Genomic DNA, 19,981 nt, shown 5'->3' on the forward strand with positions numbered 1-19,981 from the left:
CGCGCGGATCTAGCAAGTCGCTGACATGCAGCTGTCCGTGCAGCAGCGTCAGGACCGGAGCCACGACGGGCCCCGGGGCAGGACGGACAGCAGCTCCGAGAGCTGCAGGCGCTTCCTCCTGCCCGTCCGACGAGGACCCGCAGAGGCCACTGGACGTTCGGATTCCGGCCCGGCTTCCTCGCCTCGACCCGTCATCTCACCTCTAACTCGTCTAAAGGGGAGAAGCCTTAACCTCAGGCCACTGAAGGTCATCGCGCTGGGCTCCCGAGCCCGGGACAGGGAGGCCCTCAAGGGGTCAAGGAACCGGAGCCGCTGTATTGGGGTTGAATTAATCCAGCCTCTCAGGCTTCACTCGGCCGCTTCCGGGCCTTCAATGTAAAAACAGGAACCTCGAGAGCTTTAGCGGGGCATTCAGCCGGGATCCAACGACCAGGGTGTCGGAAGCCGCACACCCGCCACATTAGAATGTGTGTGACTTGCTCGGGGACCACAGAGAATGTGCCTGGAGTTAGGGTTCAATGTGGCTCCCCTTTCATTCATTATTTTGGCTTGCACTCAGCAGAAGAAAGTTTGGAAACAGAAAACAACGCAAACGGTCTGCTTCCACATCCCAGTGGCATCATCAGATCCGGCATCACCAGCCACTTCAGACTCACAAACTGCAACTAGGTCACACTTGGCTTTCTCGGTCAGACCCACCGAGATCCTGATGACCTTCGGTGCCAATTCAACACCGACAGGAACCCCCAGTGTGGGGTGAAGAAGGGAACTGAATGCAGCGCCAACAGCCGGGTTATGACCTGCAGGGCGTGGCCCCGCTCAACAGCGTGTCCGCTCCATCACCGAACGGCACAGTGTGACGCGGCGCCGGCTCGCGATGGGGTCGGTGGTCTCGCCTCCGCTGTTTCCTCTCCACACGGAACAGCGTCCACCCCACGGGAGCTGCCTTCTGTAAACTAGTCTCTGCCCCTGGCCCCTCATTGGTCTGTCCTCATGCAAATGACTGCTCCAAACCCGAAGTTTGATTGGTCCAAAAGGCATTGTCCCGATTGGTCAGGATAAAGTAGCTTTGTGAAGATGCTGACGGGGGAGGGCAGAGATGTAGATGGGGAGCTCCGATTGGATGAGGAGAGCCTCAGTCCTATTGGTTGAAGCAGGAACTTCTTCCTAAGGGCCAGCTCAGGCGCAGGCCACAGTGCAGGCAGCAGTTCGTGCAGGTTTCTCTCTCATGCCTGGCTTGCAGGAGCAGTGCCTGTGCAGAAAAGGCTGCTAAACTCTTGTGTGTTTTTTTTTAAATTTGAGCCCAGTTAGCCACCAGGAGTCCTTCTTAATAGTTGTCTTCTCAGCATCCACAAACCCAGTGAAGAAAATAGACCTAAATCCGCCAAGAAGCAACAAAATCTTTTCCCCAAATTCTCTTAAATGATCAAAGCCCTCAGTCAGATCCTCTGGATAGAGTTTAATATATATACTAGTATAGAGAGAGGGAGAGAGTGAGTTTGATGTTATGTCTATAAATACTTTTATATATTCAGGTTTTTGGTTCTACTCTTCTCCCTTGGGAAATGCCTCTAGTCAAATACACATTTAAAACTCTTCATTCCAAGTCAACAAACACTGACTCAGCCTTTCAAGGCAGAATGTTAAGGAGTCACTGTGTAGATTACAATCCCAGCCCATAGGTATTTTCAATGCTGAAAGAATATTAATATACAATTATACGTAAAGGCAGTTTAGGTGGAAGAAAATTGACTTACAACTAGAATTAAGATGTTTAAGGTTGATATGGAATTTGAAAAGTAAAAGATTAGTAGGACAGCTACAGACAAAGGTACTACTAGAAGCAGAAATAAGGTTTCAAGCCCCAAAAGACTTAGAAGTGGGAAAACAGGAGGCACATTCAGGTACATCAATCATTCCAGTTTGGCTTGAGAATAGGATAAATGAAGGAAGCTTCTAGGAGTTAGGGATAAGCTACACAGAGAGGCAGTATGGTGTGAAGTTAAGATTTTAGTTTGAAAACCAGCGTGCCACTCACTAGTAGTGCGGCCTGGGTAAGTTATTTAACTCAGGCCCTCCATTTCCTCGCTTGTAGGATTGGAATAATAATGCCCATTCAATGACTTCACAAATATTTCATGGAAATCAACTATGAACTAAGGACTATGTGAGGTGACAGGAATATACTGCCTTTCTATTTATTAAGTTAGACCTGAGTTGGGCACTAACAATACAGTGTTGAAGTGAAAAGGCCACACAACTATGAGCCCACTTACCATAGACTATGCAGACACAGGTGAGGAGACAGCCCGAGACCAGAGGCCAGAGATACTCACGGAGATAGAGGAGAAGGAGGGGAACTAAGTGTCAAGCACTGTCGTGTTTCAGAAAGAGGGTCTGGCCAACTACGTCAGCTGAGAAGGTGAGTTAGATGAGGACAGATAAATGTCCATTTTATTCAGCATTTGAGGGCAATTAGCAATCTTAATTGTTTCAGGATGTTTCCATGTAGTAGCAGTTTTAGAAGCTAGGTTGAAGTCAAGAAGAAATTGGCTGCTAGGAATTGGATCCAAATAGGGACAGAAGCTTGATTGGAAAGAGCAATAAAGAAAGAGGTCGGCTGGGTGGCTGTTTTGAAGATAGGAGAATCTAGAGCCCGTTTGCATGCTGCCAAGAATGACTCAGCAGGAGGGTGAGAAGTCATGATGCTGGAAAAGAGGTGATGGCTGCTGGAAGGCAGCCCTTGAGAAGGCCAGAAGGCAAGCAGCCTCTGATGGGAGGAAGCACAACCCATCCGTGTAACAGGCGGAAAGCAAGGGGCTGCAGGTGAAGAGCTGAGTGAAGATGTGCAGTGGCCTTGACCGACAGACTGACGGACTGAAAACAGGACCCTGACGCCATCTGCTGCTCACACAGTGGCATGTGGACTGAGGAGCTAGCGTGGAGTTTGTTCTTTCCGAAATTACTCACAGCCAATATACTGTGGCAGCTGAAATCTGAACCGAGTTGTTCGGGGACGGCTGACACTGGGCTAATACTATGGTAACTAGAATTTGTACACATCAGAACTGTGCACAGCGAGGGCGGCCTGGATGATTACCTGCATGGATTCTGACGTCACAAAGGATGACAGGAGCTGAGTGGAGAGGAAGCTTGTGATCGGAGCTCAAGTCTTCAGCGATGAGAAGGAACGAGCCAGGACTGCAGTCTGCCGTGACCCAGAGGTAGAGCACTGTACGTCCAGACAGCAGACATGTCCAGGAGCTGGGGCTGCCTACCCTGCCTCTTGGCTCTGAGGCATCAGGATCTGAGAGAAAAAACAGCTTTCACTTGAGACGCTGCAGTGGGACTCTCCTCAGGGAAATGTCCAGAAAGCAACTCAAAATACATCTGGAGGCGTGGGAATGGGGGGAGTTCTGTAAGGAGCCTGAGACGCAGTGAGTCAGGTTAGGGATGTTTCATAGTGACTAATTTTGAGTCACTTCAAAAATACAGAATCTATAGAATTTAACAAGTAAATATATATGGGCTTGGGAGAAGGGCAAGAGAAAGAGCAAGCTAAAGTAACTCTGACATGTTAAACTGAATGGTAATAGGTAACATAGGACTTAGTATGCTCCAGGGCTATGCTAAGTGCTGAGCACAAGTTCTTGATGGTATATTACCTACAATTCACATACAGCACTACCCTTAGAAACAAGGGTAATTCTCATTTTACATACAATTATAGCTACAAGGCGGTCAACTCAAATACCAGGCAGTATATTTTACAACTAATTGATCCTGACAAGTTCATCAGGAAGGTACATTGCTGAACATGGACTATGTCATGGGTTTGTTATTTCCAGTTTTCTCTGTGGCGAGTTAGCAGCCGAGAGCTCCAGTTCTGCAGATTCCTTGGGCTACAGCGATCATGTCTAAGCTGTGTGGTACGGAACTGTGAGTCCTGGACGATCCCAGTCATTGTAATACATACGTAAAAAGAAAGCCTCTCTGCTGTTTTGTCTTCCTGTTTATAGATTCCTCAACTAATGGGTCTTTTTACTGTCCTTTAAGTCTGACATGGTGTTTCAAGTTCTGATTACAGGCATACTCCCTTTTAGTGCACTTTGCTTTACTGTGCTTTGTAGATAACTGTGGTTTCATCAATATCAATGCAAGACCTACCAGCAAATTATTACAACTTGCTGAAGGCTCAGATCATGGTCAGCATCTTTTTAGCAATAAAGTATTATTTAAGTAAGTACATTGGTTTTTTTTAAAAAACATAATATTATTGCACACTTAATAGACTACAGTATAGTGTAAATATAACTTTTATGTGCACTGGGAAATAAAAAATTCACATGACTCGCTTTATTGCGGTATCTGCTTTATTGCGGTGGTCAGGAACCAAACCTGCAGTATCTCCAAGGTCTGCCTGTGCAGTCATGTGGTGCTTAAGGACCGGGGTTTTGTTCTGAGAAATGGGTCACTCGGCGATTTTACTGTTGTACACACACCAATGTGCAGATGGCATGGCCTACTGCACACCTGGGCTACGTGCAACAGCCTGCTGCTCCTGGCGACAAGCCTGTGCAGCATGTCCCTGCACTGGATGCTGTGGGCAGCTGAGATGTGCAGCACGGCAATGTTGCAATTGCTACCATGTCACTGGGTGACAGGAAGTGTTTGGCTCCATTATAATCTTACTAGAGGCCTGGTGCACAAATTTGTGCAAGGGTGGGGTCTGCCTGGCCCGCCCCAATCGGGGCTGATTGGGCCAGTGGGGGGTGGGGGAGGGCGTGGGCGGTTGGTGGGCCGGCCCCGTCCCCAGGTCAAACTCCTGGTTGAACTCCCGGTCAAGGGGACAATTTGCATATTAGCCTTTTATTATATAGGATAGGACAGCCATCACAGCATCGTGATGCGGCATGTGACTATATAACGATGAAATTGCATGAACTGTCTCAGACATGATCAGTTGCCTCCCCTGAGCCCATCCCTTATTTCCTTGCTCCAAGAGCTCCATGTTCAGTTATAGCCTCTCTTTTCACATGGCCATGGGCATCAGGGAAGATGGGCTCCAGCCTCAGCCCCAGGTAGTGAGTTGTGTCGTCTAGTTATGGGAACCTGATTACATTCTATCAGCTCAAACAAATGCACATAGAAGTCTGCGGGGAGAGTACAAAGACAGACAGAACATGGATCCTGATCAAATGCCTGGGAAATATAAGTTTCCTCTTGTTTAAAAAAACAATTATATTAGCCCAGACAGTGTGGCTCAGTGGTTGAGCACTGACCCAGGAATCAGGCGGTCACTGGTTTGAATCCCAGTCAGGGAATATGCCCAGGGTTGTGGGCTCCATCCCCAGGAGGAGGCATGCAGGAGGCATGCAGGTGATCGATGATGTTTCTGTCTCATCGATGTTTCTATCTCTTTATCCCTCTCCCCTCCTCTCTCTCTAAAAAAAAAAAAAAAAATCAATAAAAACGTACTTTTTAAAAACACAGTTATATTAGGTTTTTGGTTCTGGCATCTAAAAAGAGCCTAACCCAATTACATACAATTATAGCTACAAGGCAGTCAACTCAAATACCCTATGCCTGGCCAGCTCTGCCTCTCCTGACTAACAAAGAGAAAGACCACACATTTGTAAGCATTCTGATTGGAGAAGGAGTAATTCGTTAGGGAAGTATGAAATATATCAACATTTTTCTTTAAAACTTGGTAATTCCCTTCAAAAGAATGCATATAGTGCATTAAAATACCATTCAAAATACATCTGCCTTTAGAAGGTTTCCAAAATTTACCTTAACATTTTCTTAATTTGATACTTTACAAGGTTGTGTCATAATTTCCTATAGTCAATTATAATTTTCTTAAATCTAAGAATAATAATATTCCCATATTATAATCTACTATAAGCATTCATATGTTCCTATATTTTATATTTTGAGGTAATAGTGTTAATAAATATGGTAAGTACAAGTATGAAGTTAAGAAAAATCCAGCTTTTACTTGTTTGTTGTTAATGCAATTAAATGCTCCAATTGTAGATAAAAATATGGCTAATCAATACTACTGAGGTTTACAAATCTATAAACTTCATGTATGTGAGGAGTTGAGAGGTAAACATTGTTCAGGACATGTGACAAGTTATTCACAGTAAAGAGCATATACCAAGGCCAATGCCACGTAAGTTTCTGTTTCATGTTTAGCTGCAACCCAGCTGTCCCATGCAACATCCCAGATCCATCGGCTGGCAACCTGGAGACATTTTAAAAAATTAACTTTAGATTGAAAATGTTAAGTAATTTTAAAACCTACACAAGCTCGATTTCTTTAAAGACACGTCGGTTTGCTAGAGTTACACATTTAACACACACTTTGTCCCTTTCTGGGGAGACTGACAGTGAAGCCTCCCGGGCCCCGCTTCTCTCACCACAGCAGTCGTCTAAAGCAGACACCCGTCCTAGCAGGATGTCCGGGAAGGACCAGGAGGCCCTCTGTGGTTTGGGTCTAGTACAGCGGTTCTCAACCTGTGGGTCGCGACCCCTTTGGGGGTCAAACGACCCTTTCACAGGGGTCACCTAAGACCATCGGAAAACACATATATAATTACATATTGTTTACAGTAGCAAAATTACAGTTATGAAGTAGCAACGAAAATAATTTTATGGTTGGGGGTCACCACAACGTAAGGAACTGTATTAAAGGGTCGCGGCCTTAGGAAGGTTGAGAACCACTGCTCTAGTAGCTCAGTGTACGGTGCTACTCTGCTGTGTTGTAATCCATCTTGAGGAATTAACCTTCCCGCCCTTAAGAGATTTTCAACTGAAAATTTGTTAGGACCTTGTCTCAAAATGAAGAAATGGCACTGATTATACACGTGGCTGAGAGAGAAATGCTAACTCTGGTGCTTTGCTTACAAAGCCACGTGTGGTCTGATACAGCCTAATTTTCTGCAGTGCCTCTAAAATGGCCACAGATCCTTTGTGGCTTCTCCCATCAGGAGGTTGAGTCTATTTCCCCTTGTATATCAGTTGTCATTGGGACTTGCTTTGAGCAAAAGAATGTGACATGGTGAGCTTCCAGCCAGGCCTTAAGAGGTCTTCTGCTCTCGCCTTCTAGGAACGTTGTGAGGAGACCCCACGAATAGGAGCCCATCAGCCCACTGGGGGAGGATGGCTCTCGTGCAGGAGAACCAGGTGCCCCAGCCAACAGCCAGCACCGACCATCAGACACATGGCTGAGGCCAACTTGGACCTCCAGGCCCAGTGGAGTGACCAGGTGGCTCAGGCACCTCAGTGAGTCAGCAGACAAAACAAGCGGCCCATCCAGGCTGAGCTGACCTACAGAGTGATGAACACACAGACCATGTTGTTGCCAGCTGCTGCGTGCTGGGGTGGTGTGTGGTGCTCCCTGAACATCCCACAGCCACAGAGGATTCCGGAAGCACATGGAGTGCAGCCTGGCGTGGCATCTCTGCTCGCCACGTTTTCTCTGCTGGCAGTTCTCCCTGACCTTTGGCACAGCTGGCTTCTTCCTGTCATTAAGGCATCAGGGGCCTTCCCTGTCTCCAGACAATCCCACTGAGTCACTGTCACTCTAGCGCACCTCCTGCCTTAATTTTCTTCACTGAGCACTGATGATCATCTACCGCGGTTCTCAACCTGTGGGTCACGGCCCCTTTGGGGGTCGAACGACCCTTTCACAGGGGTTGCCTAAGACCATCCTGCAGATCAGATATTTACATGACGATTCATAACAGTAGCAACATTACAGTTATGAAGTAGCAACGAAAATAATTTTATGGTTGGTCACAACATGAGGAACTGTATTTAAAGGGCCAGAAGGTTGAGAACCACTGGCCTAGTGGGATTGCATTTTTATCTATATATATAAAAGTCTAAGCAAACGAACGACTGAACAACCAAACGACTGGTCCACCAGTTGCTATGAGGCACACTGACCTCCAGGGGACAGATGCTCAGTGCACAGGCTCAGGCTCCCTCCTGTCTGGATCGGGCCTGTGGGGATTGGGCAGAAACCAGCTATTCGAAATCCCGAGGGGTCCCAGATTGCGAGAGGGTGCAGGCCAGGCTGAGGGAGCACAACAGTGCACGAATCCGTGCACCTGGCCTCTAGTTTGTAAATAATGATAATCTTGCTGTTTATTGAGGACTCTGTGCTGGAGAAAATATTAAGGATTTGAATGCAGTTAATCTCACTTAGTCCTCACAATTACTCCAGCAATTAGACTTTATTATCCTGATTTTATAGGTAAAAAAACTATGCCCAGGCCACAGCAGTGAATGTTTCTGCCAGGATTCGTATCCAACCCAATCCGACTCCCAAACATAGGCTGTTACACTATCTGCATTATTTTTTTTCTCAAACTCTAAGCTGTGTTGCTTTATTTTCTTGACTAGAGTAAAAAGTAGTCAAGAATCAGTCATTCCTTATAATTCTCTCATTTCTTCAGTATCTAACACCCATTAATGCCTAAAATAAATTTACTGGTTAGTAAATGACATTAATTGTCAAAATAGGATGATTAAGAAACAGGCTATCTATACAATTTAATAGGTTATCAATCGCCGAAACCGGTTTGGCTCAGTGGATAGAGCGTCGGCCTGCGGACTGAAGGGTCCCAGGTTCGATTCCGGTCAAGGGCATGTACCTGGGTTGCGGGCACTTCCCCAGTGGGAGATGTGCAGGAGGCAGCTGGTCGATGTTTCTCTCTCATCGATGTTTCTGACTCTGTCTCTCTCCCTTCCTCTCTGTAAAAAATCAATAAAATATATTTCAAAAAAAATAGGTTATCAATAGAAAATTGTCATTTCTAAGTACTTTTCAAATAATTACAGTGAAAGAACATAAATTTAACACAATTATTCTTTCATTCCCAGGCACCCCGGGCCTGACACACCCTGGAGCCATCGCAGGGCTGAGTGAGAGGCACCCAGTCACTACAGAGGACGGACCTCGTAGTTCTAACTGATAAAGGGGTACTTACATTTATTGCCTGGCCAGTCTTTTGAATAAATAATACCTTTATAATCAATTTATAACGGTGGTACCCAAAGTCTTTGACTGCTGACAATATGACATCTGCTAATTCAAGCGACAAGTGAGAGAAGAGTTTTTCATCATATTTGACATCTTTAAGAGTTTCCTTTAAAAAATTAAAAAGTATACCTTAATTTTCAAACTAAGTATTTTCTAAATAAAAATTCAAGTAAAAAACATGTCTAAATAATACATATAACTTTTAAACCAAATATTAAATGCATGTCATGCTTACCAATTTATTTCAATCACAATTTTGAAGAAAACTTATTTTGGTTTTTTGATTCTGTTCCATTACTCTTGGTTGAGCTGTAGGTTTCCCTGCGTTAGATTACTGTTATCAGACAATTGGGGAGACACAGGGGGGTTGAAGGAAAGCTGCTGGGAATTCTTTGGTAGGAAACCAACTTCTTAAAGTGCACATCCTTGCGAAAGCTCCGATTTGGGATTCCCTGAAGCAGGGCCACCTGGTCCAGAGCTGCACCGGGCCCTTCCTGTCTCCCTCTTCCTCATCTCCTCTGGTGAAAGCCCACTTCTTCCCAGCCTCTCCCTATGCTTCCCACTCGGTGGATTTTTCCCCGTGGCCAAGGAAGTCAGGTTTCTCACCCTGCTTGTTAGTGAATAGCGTCCAGTGGTGGGGGCGGGGGGGCAGGTGTGGGCCCTGGAGCCCTACTTCCCTCCCAGCCATAAGCAGGCCAGGACCACCTCGGGGGCAGACAGCATATGCCTCTGACTGGCTGACTGGGACCAAAGATACAGTAACCAATGTTCTGGGCTCTGAGTGACAACAAATGGACTCCTAGCTAAACATACAGGCATGCACTAGTAAAGCCAAAGAACTAGCTCTTTTTGTTTGTTTTGGTTCCCTTCTAGAATGCTCTGGGTCTAAAATGGGGTTTAAAGCATTGATTTCCCTCAGGTACTTGGCTGTGGCTGTACCTTTTGGACACTTAGCAACAATCACTCCCTTTTCTGAACCTGCCTAACATATCCCAGGTTTTCTCTACCTAAGGGCTCTCTTTTATTTTTTTTTAATTTTTTAAAAATTGTTTTATTGTTTAAAGTATTACAAAGAGTATTACATATGTCTCCTTTTTTTCCCACCCTTGACAATCCCCTGGCCTCCCCTACCCCCCAGTGTCTTATGTCCATTAGTTATGTTTATATGCATGCATACAAGTCCTTCGGTTGATCTCTTATCCTCCCCTCCTGCCCCCTAACCCTCCCTGGCCTTCCCGCTAAGGGCTCTCTTTTAAATAAATAAGCACTCCCAATAGAAAAATACCCACAAGCTCCATCAATATATACTATTTCTGTGTCTAGAACTACATTCAGTGTTCCCTGAACTCCAGGGAAACCCCTGACCTCTTCATGACCCCGGCCATTCACCTACATCTCCAATAAGCTGGTCTAGGCCCCATCAAGCCCAATGAAACTCTATAAATTATCAAATTAAATACGATTTGAAATCCTACTATATTCAATAAATGTGAACTCAGTCTATGTGGTAGAACTGAGTGAGAGACACACCACAATGTATACTCTCACATCACAAATGCTTGCTATTAGTGTTTAGATCAGTAAAGAAGGTAATCAATAGTTATTTTATTGTAGTAAAATTGAGTTGAATTGCTTTATTTCCTGAAGCCATGAGCCATTATATCTTCATCAAATATCATAATTATTAGTTCCGTTTAGAGATGTATCTATACAGTGAAGAGAAATTGGAGAGTCACCTAACTATTCTTCTTTATTAATAAAAGCTAATTCATTTAAAAATTAAAGAGTTATTAATCATTTCTACAAACCAAATTAAACCTATGCTTTGTTCCAAATAGGCAGCTCACATCAGTTGTTACTGAAGGAATGCATTTTGTAAATTGGAAGGGGAGGTAATTTTAAAACAAGGAGTGGGGTGAGGTTGGGCGGAACGCCACAAAGGGCATCTGCTTATCAGGAAACTCCTGTTGCCTGGTGCCCAGAACTAGAGACCAAAGATGAAAAAGGGATTCAGAAAAGGTGGTGCCTCACGTGAATTTCCTATAATAAAAAGTGTTGTAATTTGGTCCTTTATCAAGAAAAGATGGTGAAGGGAATTCCTCCCATCTGAACAATGTAGCCTTCAGACACCAAAACTAGTAAAATTAATACCGGTAGTAATATTAGTATTATAGGGTTAGTTTTGTAAAATTGAGAAGCTTTTTTGAATGAGCCTGGGATCATGTGTTTGAGTTTCAAACAACTGTTTTTAATGAACTTTATATTCCAGTAAGTTTAAGGAAGAAAATAACGGATGCCTAAGCTGGAGATGGTCTATACTTAAAAGATGTTTAGCATAGTCAGGAACCAATTTTTCACACAAATACACACATCCAATGTGTTCTTTTTCACTCATTCCTCCAATTATGGGCGAAACATGGAACCAGAGGGACAGTTTATGGATAATTACGAGCTAAATGAAATAAAAGCATCTTCCCTTTAATCTAACTCACAGCATCATATTGACTACAAACCCAAAGTACTTTCACATTTTCAGAGTTAAGTGCTATAAAAAAAACAATCAGGGTAATTATACTGCCATAAATCTGAATATAGTTTACCAAATCCCGAAAGCTTAGATCAGGGGTCCTCAAATTACAGCCCACAGGCCACATGCAAATACAAATATTGTATGTGTTCCCGTTTTTTTTTTTTTTACTTCAAAATAAAATATGTGCAGTGTGCATAGGAATTTGTTCATAGTTTTTTTTTAAACTATAGTCCGGCCCTCCAATGGTCTGAGGGACAGTGAACTGGCCCCCTGTTTAAAAAGTTTGAGGACCCCTGGCTTAGATATTATATCATACACATTTATCAACCTACCGTTAATATCTGCTGGACTTTAGCTTCTACTGAATGAGCTTGGAATTTTCTGAGTGGCTCCATTCTATATGTATTAGCAAACCTAAATTTTGCCATAGAGCTCTTCCATTCTTTACTTATCTCAGCAATGGAATCATCAAATGGAGGCTCTACATACAGAACATCATGAGACGATTCTTTCAGCCTTTCTTGTACAATCTGTGTATACTGAAAGAAAGAGGTGGGGAGAGGTATTGATTTACTTACTTATTTACTAGAGGCCCAGTGCACGAATCTGTGCAAGGGTGGGTCCCTGGGGTGGCCTGCAGAGATCGGGCCCCAGCTCACGCCCCCAACCTCACAGACCCTGCTCCACCATCTCGCCACAGTCCCGCTCTCGTCAGGGCCCATTGGGGCCAGCAGCGCCTCCACAGCTGCCCGCTGCCAGCGCTGCATTACCGATGCCCACCATGTTCCACGCTGCCCCCTGGTGGTCGGCGGTCATCATAGCGGGCAGTTGAACTCTTGGTCAAATGACCATGCGAGGGGACAATCTGCATATTAGGCTTTTATTACATAGGAGGATAGGACTTATTTATAATTCTTTATTGTTGAAAGTATTACATGTCCCCTTTTCCCCCCAATCACCCCCTTCAGCCCTCTCCCCTTCATATGCATACAAGGTCTTTGATTACCTCCTACCCACCCACCCTCCCCCACCTTCCCTCTGAGATTCCGCACTCTTCCATGCTTCCATGTCTCTGGATCCACTCTGTTCATCAGTTAGTGCATCTATTGGTATGATCATGTGATTGTTGTCTTTCAATTTGTTTATGTGATGTATCACGTTTATTGATTTGTGAATATTATACCAGCCTTGCGTCCCTGGAATAAATCCTACTTGGTCATGATGTGTGATCTTTTTAATATATTGCTGGATGTGATTTGCTAATATTTTATTGAGGATTTTAGCATCTATGTTCATCAGGTATATTGGCCTATAATTCTATTTGTAGTGTCTTTATCTGGTTTTGGAATTAGGATTATGCTGACCTCATAAAAAGAGTTTGGAAGTGTTCCTTCCTCTTGGATTTTTTGAAATAGTTTGAGGAGGATAGGTGTTAATTCTTCTTTGACAGTTTGGTAAAACTCCCCTGTGAAGCCATACAGACCTGAGCTTTTGTTTGCTAGGAGTTTTTATTATTATTATTATTATTACTGCTATTATTTCATCAGTTATTATTAAAACATATACAGGTTTTCTAATTCCTCCTGATTCAGTTTTGGGAGACTGTATTTTTCTAGGAATTTGTCCATTTCATCCACATTGTCTAGCTTGTTGGCATATAGTTGTTCATAGTATTTTCTTACAATCCTTTGTATTTCTGTAGTGTCAGTGGTTACTTCTCCACTTCTGTTTCTGATTTTATTTTATTTGGGTCCTCTCTTTTGTTTCTTGATGAGTCTGGCTAACGGTTTATCAATTTTGTTTATCCTTTCAAAGAACCAGCTTTTGGTTTCATTGATTTTTTTTATTGTTTTTTGTATGTTACTTATTTCTGCTCTAATCTTTATTATTTCTTTCCTTCTACTTACTCTGGGCCTTTCTTGTTGTTCTCTTTCTAGTTCTTTAAGTTGTAAGGTTAAATAGTTTATTGCTGATTTTTCTTGTTTTTCTTGAGGTATGCCTGTAGTGCTATGAACTTCCCTCTCAGGACTGTTCTTGCTGTGTCCCAGATATCTGGGGTTGTTGTGTGTTCATTTTCATTTGTTTCCATGAAATTTTTTATTTCTTTCTTGATCTCATTGGTAACCCATTCATCCTATATAATAAAAGGCTAATATGCAAATCGACCAAACAGTGGAACAACTGGTTGCTATGACGCACACTGACCACCAGGGGGCAGCCGCTCAATGCAGGAGCTGCCCCTGGTGATCAGTGCTCAGCCAGAAGCCCTGAGCTGGGCTCATGGCTGGCGAGTGCAGCGGTGGTAATGAGAGCCTCTCCCACCTCCGTGGCATTGTTGAGAACCCCAGCGGTGACCCCCACCTTGAAGGGGCTGTGGCCAGCCTGCAAACAGCCATCACCCCCTCACCCAGGCTGGCCAGGCACCCCAGCAGGGACCACCCACCCTGAAGGGACTGTGGCTAGCCTGCAAACAGCCATCAGCCCCTCACCCAGGCTGGCCACACCCTCATGAGGTGAGGGTCCCCACTGGGGGGCTTGGCCAGCCTGCAAACAGCCATCAGCCCCTCACCCAGGCTGGCCAGGCACCCCAGCAGGAACCCCCTCCCTGAAGGGGGTGTGGCCAGCCTGAAAACGGCCCTCAGCCCCTCACCCAGGCTGGCCAGGCACTCCAGCAGGACCCCCACTCTGATCCGGGACACCCTTCAGGGCAAACCAGCCGGCTCCCACCCATGCACCAGGCTTCTATCCTGTAGAGCATCTGCCACCTGGTGGTCAGTGTGCATCATAGCTACCAGCCGGTTGGCTAGTTGCTTAGGCTTTTATATATATAGACTAGAGGCCCGGTGCATGAAAGTAGTGCGTGGGTATGGTCTCTAGGCCTGGCCTGCTAGCAGGGCCATCTTCCCCAGCTGCCCGCAGCTGGCCCTGCCCCCTGCCACCACCCACCCCTGGTTCCCTGTTCTCCATAGGGTGATGGGTGCCTGACAACCGGGGGAAGGGACCGAGAGGTCAGCTGTTCCTGCCCACTCACCAGCCCCGCCCCCACCGCTGGAGGCCATCAGGTGATTAGAGCCTGCCGGCTGGGGAAAGGAACCAAGAGGTGGTCAGTGTGCCTCATAGTGACTGGTCCAGTGGTCATTCTGCCGTTAGGGTCAATTTGTATACTACCCTTTTAGTATATAGGATAGAGGCCTGGTGCATGGGTGGAGGCCAGCTGGCCTGCCCTGAAGGCGGCCCTGGATCAGGATGGGGAGTCCCTGCTGGGGGCAGAGCTGGCCTGGGCAAGGGGTTGCAGGTGGTTTGCAGGCCAGCCACGTCCCCAGTCAGGGTGGGGGTCCCCACTGGAGGGTGGGGCCAGCCTGGGCTGGCCTGGATGAGGGGCCGCATCCAGAAGACGTCCGGTCTAGCCATCTAATTAGCATATTACTCTTTTATTAGTATAGATATGCTTTGCAAATTATTTCTCCCATTCATTAAGTTGCCTTTCCACTTTGACTATGCATAAGCTTTTTAGTCTGATGGAGTCTCCTTTATTTTTGCTTTTGTTGCCTTTGCTTTGGAGTCCAATTTTTCCAAATAAATGTAGCCATTTATTTCATCTTCTTGCCCGATTGATCTCAATAAGGCTTGCAGTGCTATATTAAAGTGGTGAGAGTGTGCATCCCTCCCTGTCTTGCTCCTGATCTTTGAGGAAGTTTTCAGCTTTCCACCATTAAGTATGATGTTAGCAACAGCCTTGTCATATATGGCCTTTATTATGTTAAGGTATGTTTCCTTTATACATACTTTGTTTTTATCATAATTGTATGTTGATTTTATGTCAAAGGCTCTTTCTGCATCTATTGAGATACTCACGATTTTTACTGGTATTCTTCATTTTGTTAAAGTGGTGTATCCAATTGATTGACTTGGGGATGCTGAACAATTCTTGCATCCTTGCAATAAACCCCTCTTGATCATGATATATGATCTTTTTAATGTATTGCAGAATTCAATGTGCTAATATTTTTTGATAATTTTTGCATCTGCATTCATTGGGAATATTGGCTTGTAATTTTTTCTTGTGGTGTCTTTGTATGGGTAATGTTGGTGTCAGAGTAATGTTGGCCTCGTAAAATGAGTTGGTAAGTGTTCCTCTTTTATTTTTTGGAAAAGTTTGAGAAGGATAGCTATTGATTCTTCTATAAATGTTTGGTAGAATTCACCTGTGAAGTCATCTTGTCCTGAACTTTTGTTTGTTGGGAGTTTTTTTTTGTTTTTGTTTTTATTGCTTAAAGTATTACAAAGGGTATGAGTTTTTGTTTTTTTTATTACTGTTCAATTTCTTTACTAGAAGTTGGTCTTTTCAGGTTATTTTTTCATGATTCAGTCTTAGAAAGCTGTATGCTTCTAAGAATTTATATATTTCTTCTAGATTATCTAAGTTGTTGGTGTATAATCATCCATAGTAATCTTTTATGATTCTTTATATTTCTGTGTTATCAGTTGTAATGTCTCCTTTTTCATTTCTGATTCTGTTTGCCCCCCCCCTTTTTTTTCTTCTTGAGTCTAGGTAAATATTAATTCTGATTATCTTCAACTAGCTCTTAGTTTCATTGACCTTTTCTCTTGTCTTTTTAGTCTCTATTTCATTTATTTTCTCTCAGATCTTTGTTATTTTCTTCCTTCTACTTGGGCTTTACTTTTTTTTCAATTTTTTTTTGTAGTGTAAAGTTAAATTGAAATTATTCTTATTTCTTGAGGTGGGCATTTATCATTATGAACTTCCCTCTTACACTGCTTCTGCTGACCTCATAGATCTGGGTGTGTTGTATTTCCATTTCTATCAAGGCATTTTTTTAATTTCTTCACTTACCCACTTGTTATTCAGTAGCATGTTGTTTAATCTCCACATATTTATGGATTTTTCTTTTTGTAATTTATTTCTAGTTTCATAACACTGTGTTATGAAAGGTGCTTTATATGATTTAAATTTTCTTAAATTTATTAAGACTTGTTTTATAACTTAACATATGATTTATCCTGGAGATTATTCCAGGTGCTTTTGAGGAGAATGTGTATTCTGCTGACGTTTGGATGGAATGCTCTGGATATATCTGTTAAGTCCATCTAATCTAACATGTCATTTAAGGCTGTTTCCTTATTGATATTCTGTCTGATCTACCCATTGATGTAACTACAGGTATTAAAGTCCCTTGCTTTTGTATTGCTGACTGTTCCCCCCTTTAGGTCTGTTAATATTTGGTTTATATATTTAAGTCCTCCTATCTTGGATAGCACCTATATTTTATTCTTTTTATATGTTGTTGGATTTAATTTGCTATAATTTTGTTAAGAATTTTTGCTTCCATGCTCATGAACACTGGTCCATTTTATTCTTATTACTCCATATTTAATAGCAGGGTAATATTTGCCTCATAGAATGAGTTAAGAATTTCCTCCTTTTCAATTTCCCAGAACACATTTGGTAGAAACTCACTAGAAAAGCCATCAAGTCCTGAAGTTTTCTTTATGGGACCGTTTTAATCTATAGATTCATTTCCTTTAATAGATATAGGAGCTATTCAGGGTATCTATGGTAGTTTGTGTCTATATATTAGTTTGCTAAAGCTGTTGGAACAAAATGCCATTGACCAGGTGCCTTAAACAAATTTGACCAAATTATGAATGTTGGAAATCTAAGATCAAGATGCTAACAGGGTTGGTTTCTCCTGGCACCCCTCTCTTGCAGATGGATACCCTCCCTCTTGCTGCCTCTTTATAGTAAGCCATCCTGCTGTGCATGCTGGCCCTGGTGTATCTATGTCCTAATATGTTCTTCTTATAAGGACACAAGGCAGAAGAGATTAGGGCACAACCCTAACAGACTCATTTTAACCTATTTACCTCATTGCAGATCCTGTCTCCACATGCACATACACTCACTTTGTGAGGTACTGCAGGTTAGGTTTCAACAGACAAAACTAGGGGCACACAATCCAGCTCATAGGGTCTTTCAAGTAATTTGTACATTTCATCCAAGTTCATAAATGTATGACCATAGTTATTTCTAGTATTTCCTTCTGATCCTTTTAATATTTATTGGGTCTGTAGTGACTCCCTTTCCATTCCTCATATTAATCATTTGTCTTTATTTTTTATCACCCTGATTAGTCTGGCTTGGGCAAGGATTGACAAACTTCTTCTGTTTTTTAAATATTTTAGGCATTGTGGGCTAAATATGGTCTTTGTCAATTTTCCTCCTGATTTTTGGATGGAATGCTCTGGATATATCTGTTAAGTCCATCTAACATATCATTTAAGGCTGTGTCCTTATTGATACTCTGTCTTGATGATCTACCTAATGATATAACTACAGGTATTATTTCCTCCATCCTTTTAAAATAACTGTATAAAAATACAAACAACATTCTTAGCTTATAGGCTGTACTGAAACAAGCTGTCGGCAAAATTTGACCCACAGGTTGTGTTTGCCAACCTCTGGGCTTGAAGTTTAACTTTATTCTTTCAGAGACAGACACATGAGGCACTTAGCTATGCCATCCTCATTTTGAATTAATCTCAACCACTTTCCTGAAGTATTCCAGGAATAGTTATCTATTTAACCTAGTTTTGGTCTCACCTTCACATTAAGGAAAGTGACTGACAGTAACACCAAAACTCTATCCAGTGGGGGATTAGTTAATTCTACAAATAAAAATTGAGGTGCTATACAAGGGGGGAGAAATGGATTCAGAACGGATTAAAAAAATGTTTACTGAATAAATAATCTGATGAACAGTAAAAAAAAAAATGTTTACGTCGATTAAATTGTAGTTCTAATATTTCCTATGCTTAGAGCATAGGAATTATCAGCTACCTACAAGTTATAAATGACTCATTGATATACTCATTGTCTTCAGGTATATTTTGTGAGCATTTATGGAATCCTCTCTTAGTTTCTTCCCAATTATGGGTCTATTCAAATTTCCTACCTCTAGAAGCTAGATTTTAAAGACAGCTACGATCAACCACACCCACATCAAATAACTAAGAACTGCCTTTGTCCATGTCCCCTATTTCCAGATTTTGGCCCGTACACCCGTGTACCTGTGCACCTACTTGTTTTGCATTCAGGCTTACTCATTTCTCAAGACCAATCCCGGTATTTAGTAGGCAGTCAACTTATAAAAGGCACCTCTGTCTGCCTCCAAATACAGAAATCTTTACTAGCAGGTGACCCGCTATTCAGACTCACTGCCAGGCAATAAAGCAGAGTTTCTGGGAGCAGGAAACGTAAAGTACAAGGTAAGGTTTCTGGCCTTGCTCCACTGTTCTCCTTCGTTGTGTGAACTTGGCCTATTATTCTTCCTTCAGTTTTCCTTTCCTCTGCAAAACGTGGACACCAGAGAGCTGTCATTGAGCTTGAACCGTTACCCTGACTTTCTTTTTGAGGATTGTCTTTTTGTTTGAAATATATTAGGATTTCAAAATCAGGTTTGGCAGGTTCTCTCTCCCTCATTCGATCCTGACGCCCACAAAGTAGGTGTGAAAAGGAACCAGGAAAAGACAAGCGGGCTCCACCGTTCCCAGCCTCGGCTCCGTCCCGGCAGCTTGGCGTCCGTGGGAACACGTCTCTGTTCAAGTGTCCAAGCGGGGGGAGTCCTGATTACAATACTGGTTTCCGGACTCCGGTCACACGGGACCCTGGAGTGATGTCGCCAGGAAAACTGACCATTTCCCCTCCGTTTAGACGGTGACTGAACTGCACGTCTTTGCTCCCGTATATTCTTCAGACACCGAGTCTGCCGCTGTTTTTAAAACCAGAACCACCCACTTGTTCTGCTGGGTATATCGGATATTCTACTTTTGGAAAGCACGGCGCGCCCACGTGTGGCCGACACACCGCCTCGGGCTTGCAGGACGGAACCGGAACCGTCCGCGGCAGCTGAGGGAAGGCGGTGGGAAGGGATTAACCGAAGCCCTTGTGTGCACTTGGCACCGCCATGGACTCGGGAAACGGCGGGGAAGGCGGGGCGGGCTGAGGGGCCACGGGGGAGGAGGGGCGTCTGTAATCCCTTCAGCAATGAAGGGGAAAACCCTAAAACTGTGTGTTTCTGTCGGAACACCGACACTCGGGGGGCTGGGGGAACACCCAGACCTGGGGGGACGGGCCGCTCTCCCCGAGCCCCGCCGGCACTCACGGCCTCCTTCTCGAACATGCTGGGCCGCCTCTCTCTCCGAGACGCCCCCGTCGGGGACTGCTGAGCGGCCGGCGTCACGGGCGCCTTCCCGCCGCGGCTGCGCTTCTCCATCGCGCCCGCCTCAGCGCCTCGCCGGCACCGCGCCTCCCTGCGGCGGAGCCCAACGCCGCCGCCGCCACTTCCCGCGAGAGCTCAGTCTCGCGCCTGCGCCGC

At 44.1% G+C, this 19,981-nt stretch overlaps 1 protein-coding gene across 4 annotated transcripts in view; it reads right to left on the reverse strand.

Annotated features, from left to right (window-relative positions):
• Positions 1–19,918, reverse strand: part of PHF10 (PHD finger protein 10) — a 38,191-nt gene extending 18,273 nt beyond the window's left edge. For 2 of the 4 annotated variants that reach the window (XM_023746800.1, XM_023746799.1), the window contains exons 1-3: positions 19,769–19,918; positions 11,918–12,124; positions 9,039–9,161 (exon numbers count right to left, since the gene is read on the reverse strand). In XM_023746800.1, coding sequence (XP_023602568.1) covers positions 9,039–9,161; positions 11,918–12,124; positions 19,769–19,879 — 441 coding nt within the window. In that variant the 5' untranslated portion in view covers positions 19,880–19,918. Of the gene's footprint in view, positions 1–389; positions 477–3,100; positions 3,122–9,038; positions 9,162–11,917; positions 12,125–19,768 lie in introns of those variants that run through there. The other 2 variants (XM_023746801.1, XM_014447969.2) reach the window with 2 other exon arrangements.
• Between the last annotated feature and the right edge of the window lie 63 nt (positions 19,919–19,981).

This window comes from Myotis lucifugus, unplaced genomic scaffold, assembly GCF_000147115.1.
Source record: "Myotis lucifugus unplaced genomic scaffold, Myoluc2.0 scaffold_733, whole genome shotgun sequence".
Taxonomy (NCBI): domain Eukaryota; kingdom Metazoa; phylum Chordata; class Mammalia; order Chiroptera; family Vespertilionidae; genus Myotis; species Myotis lucifugus.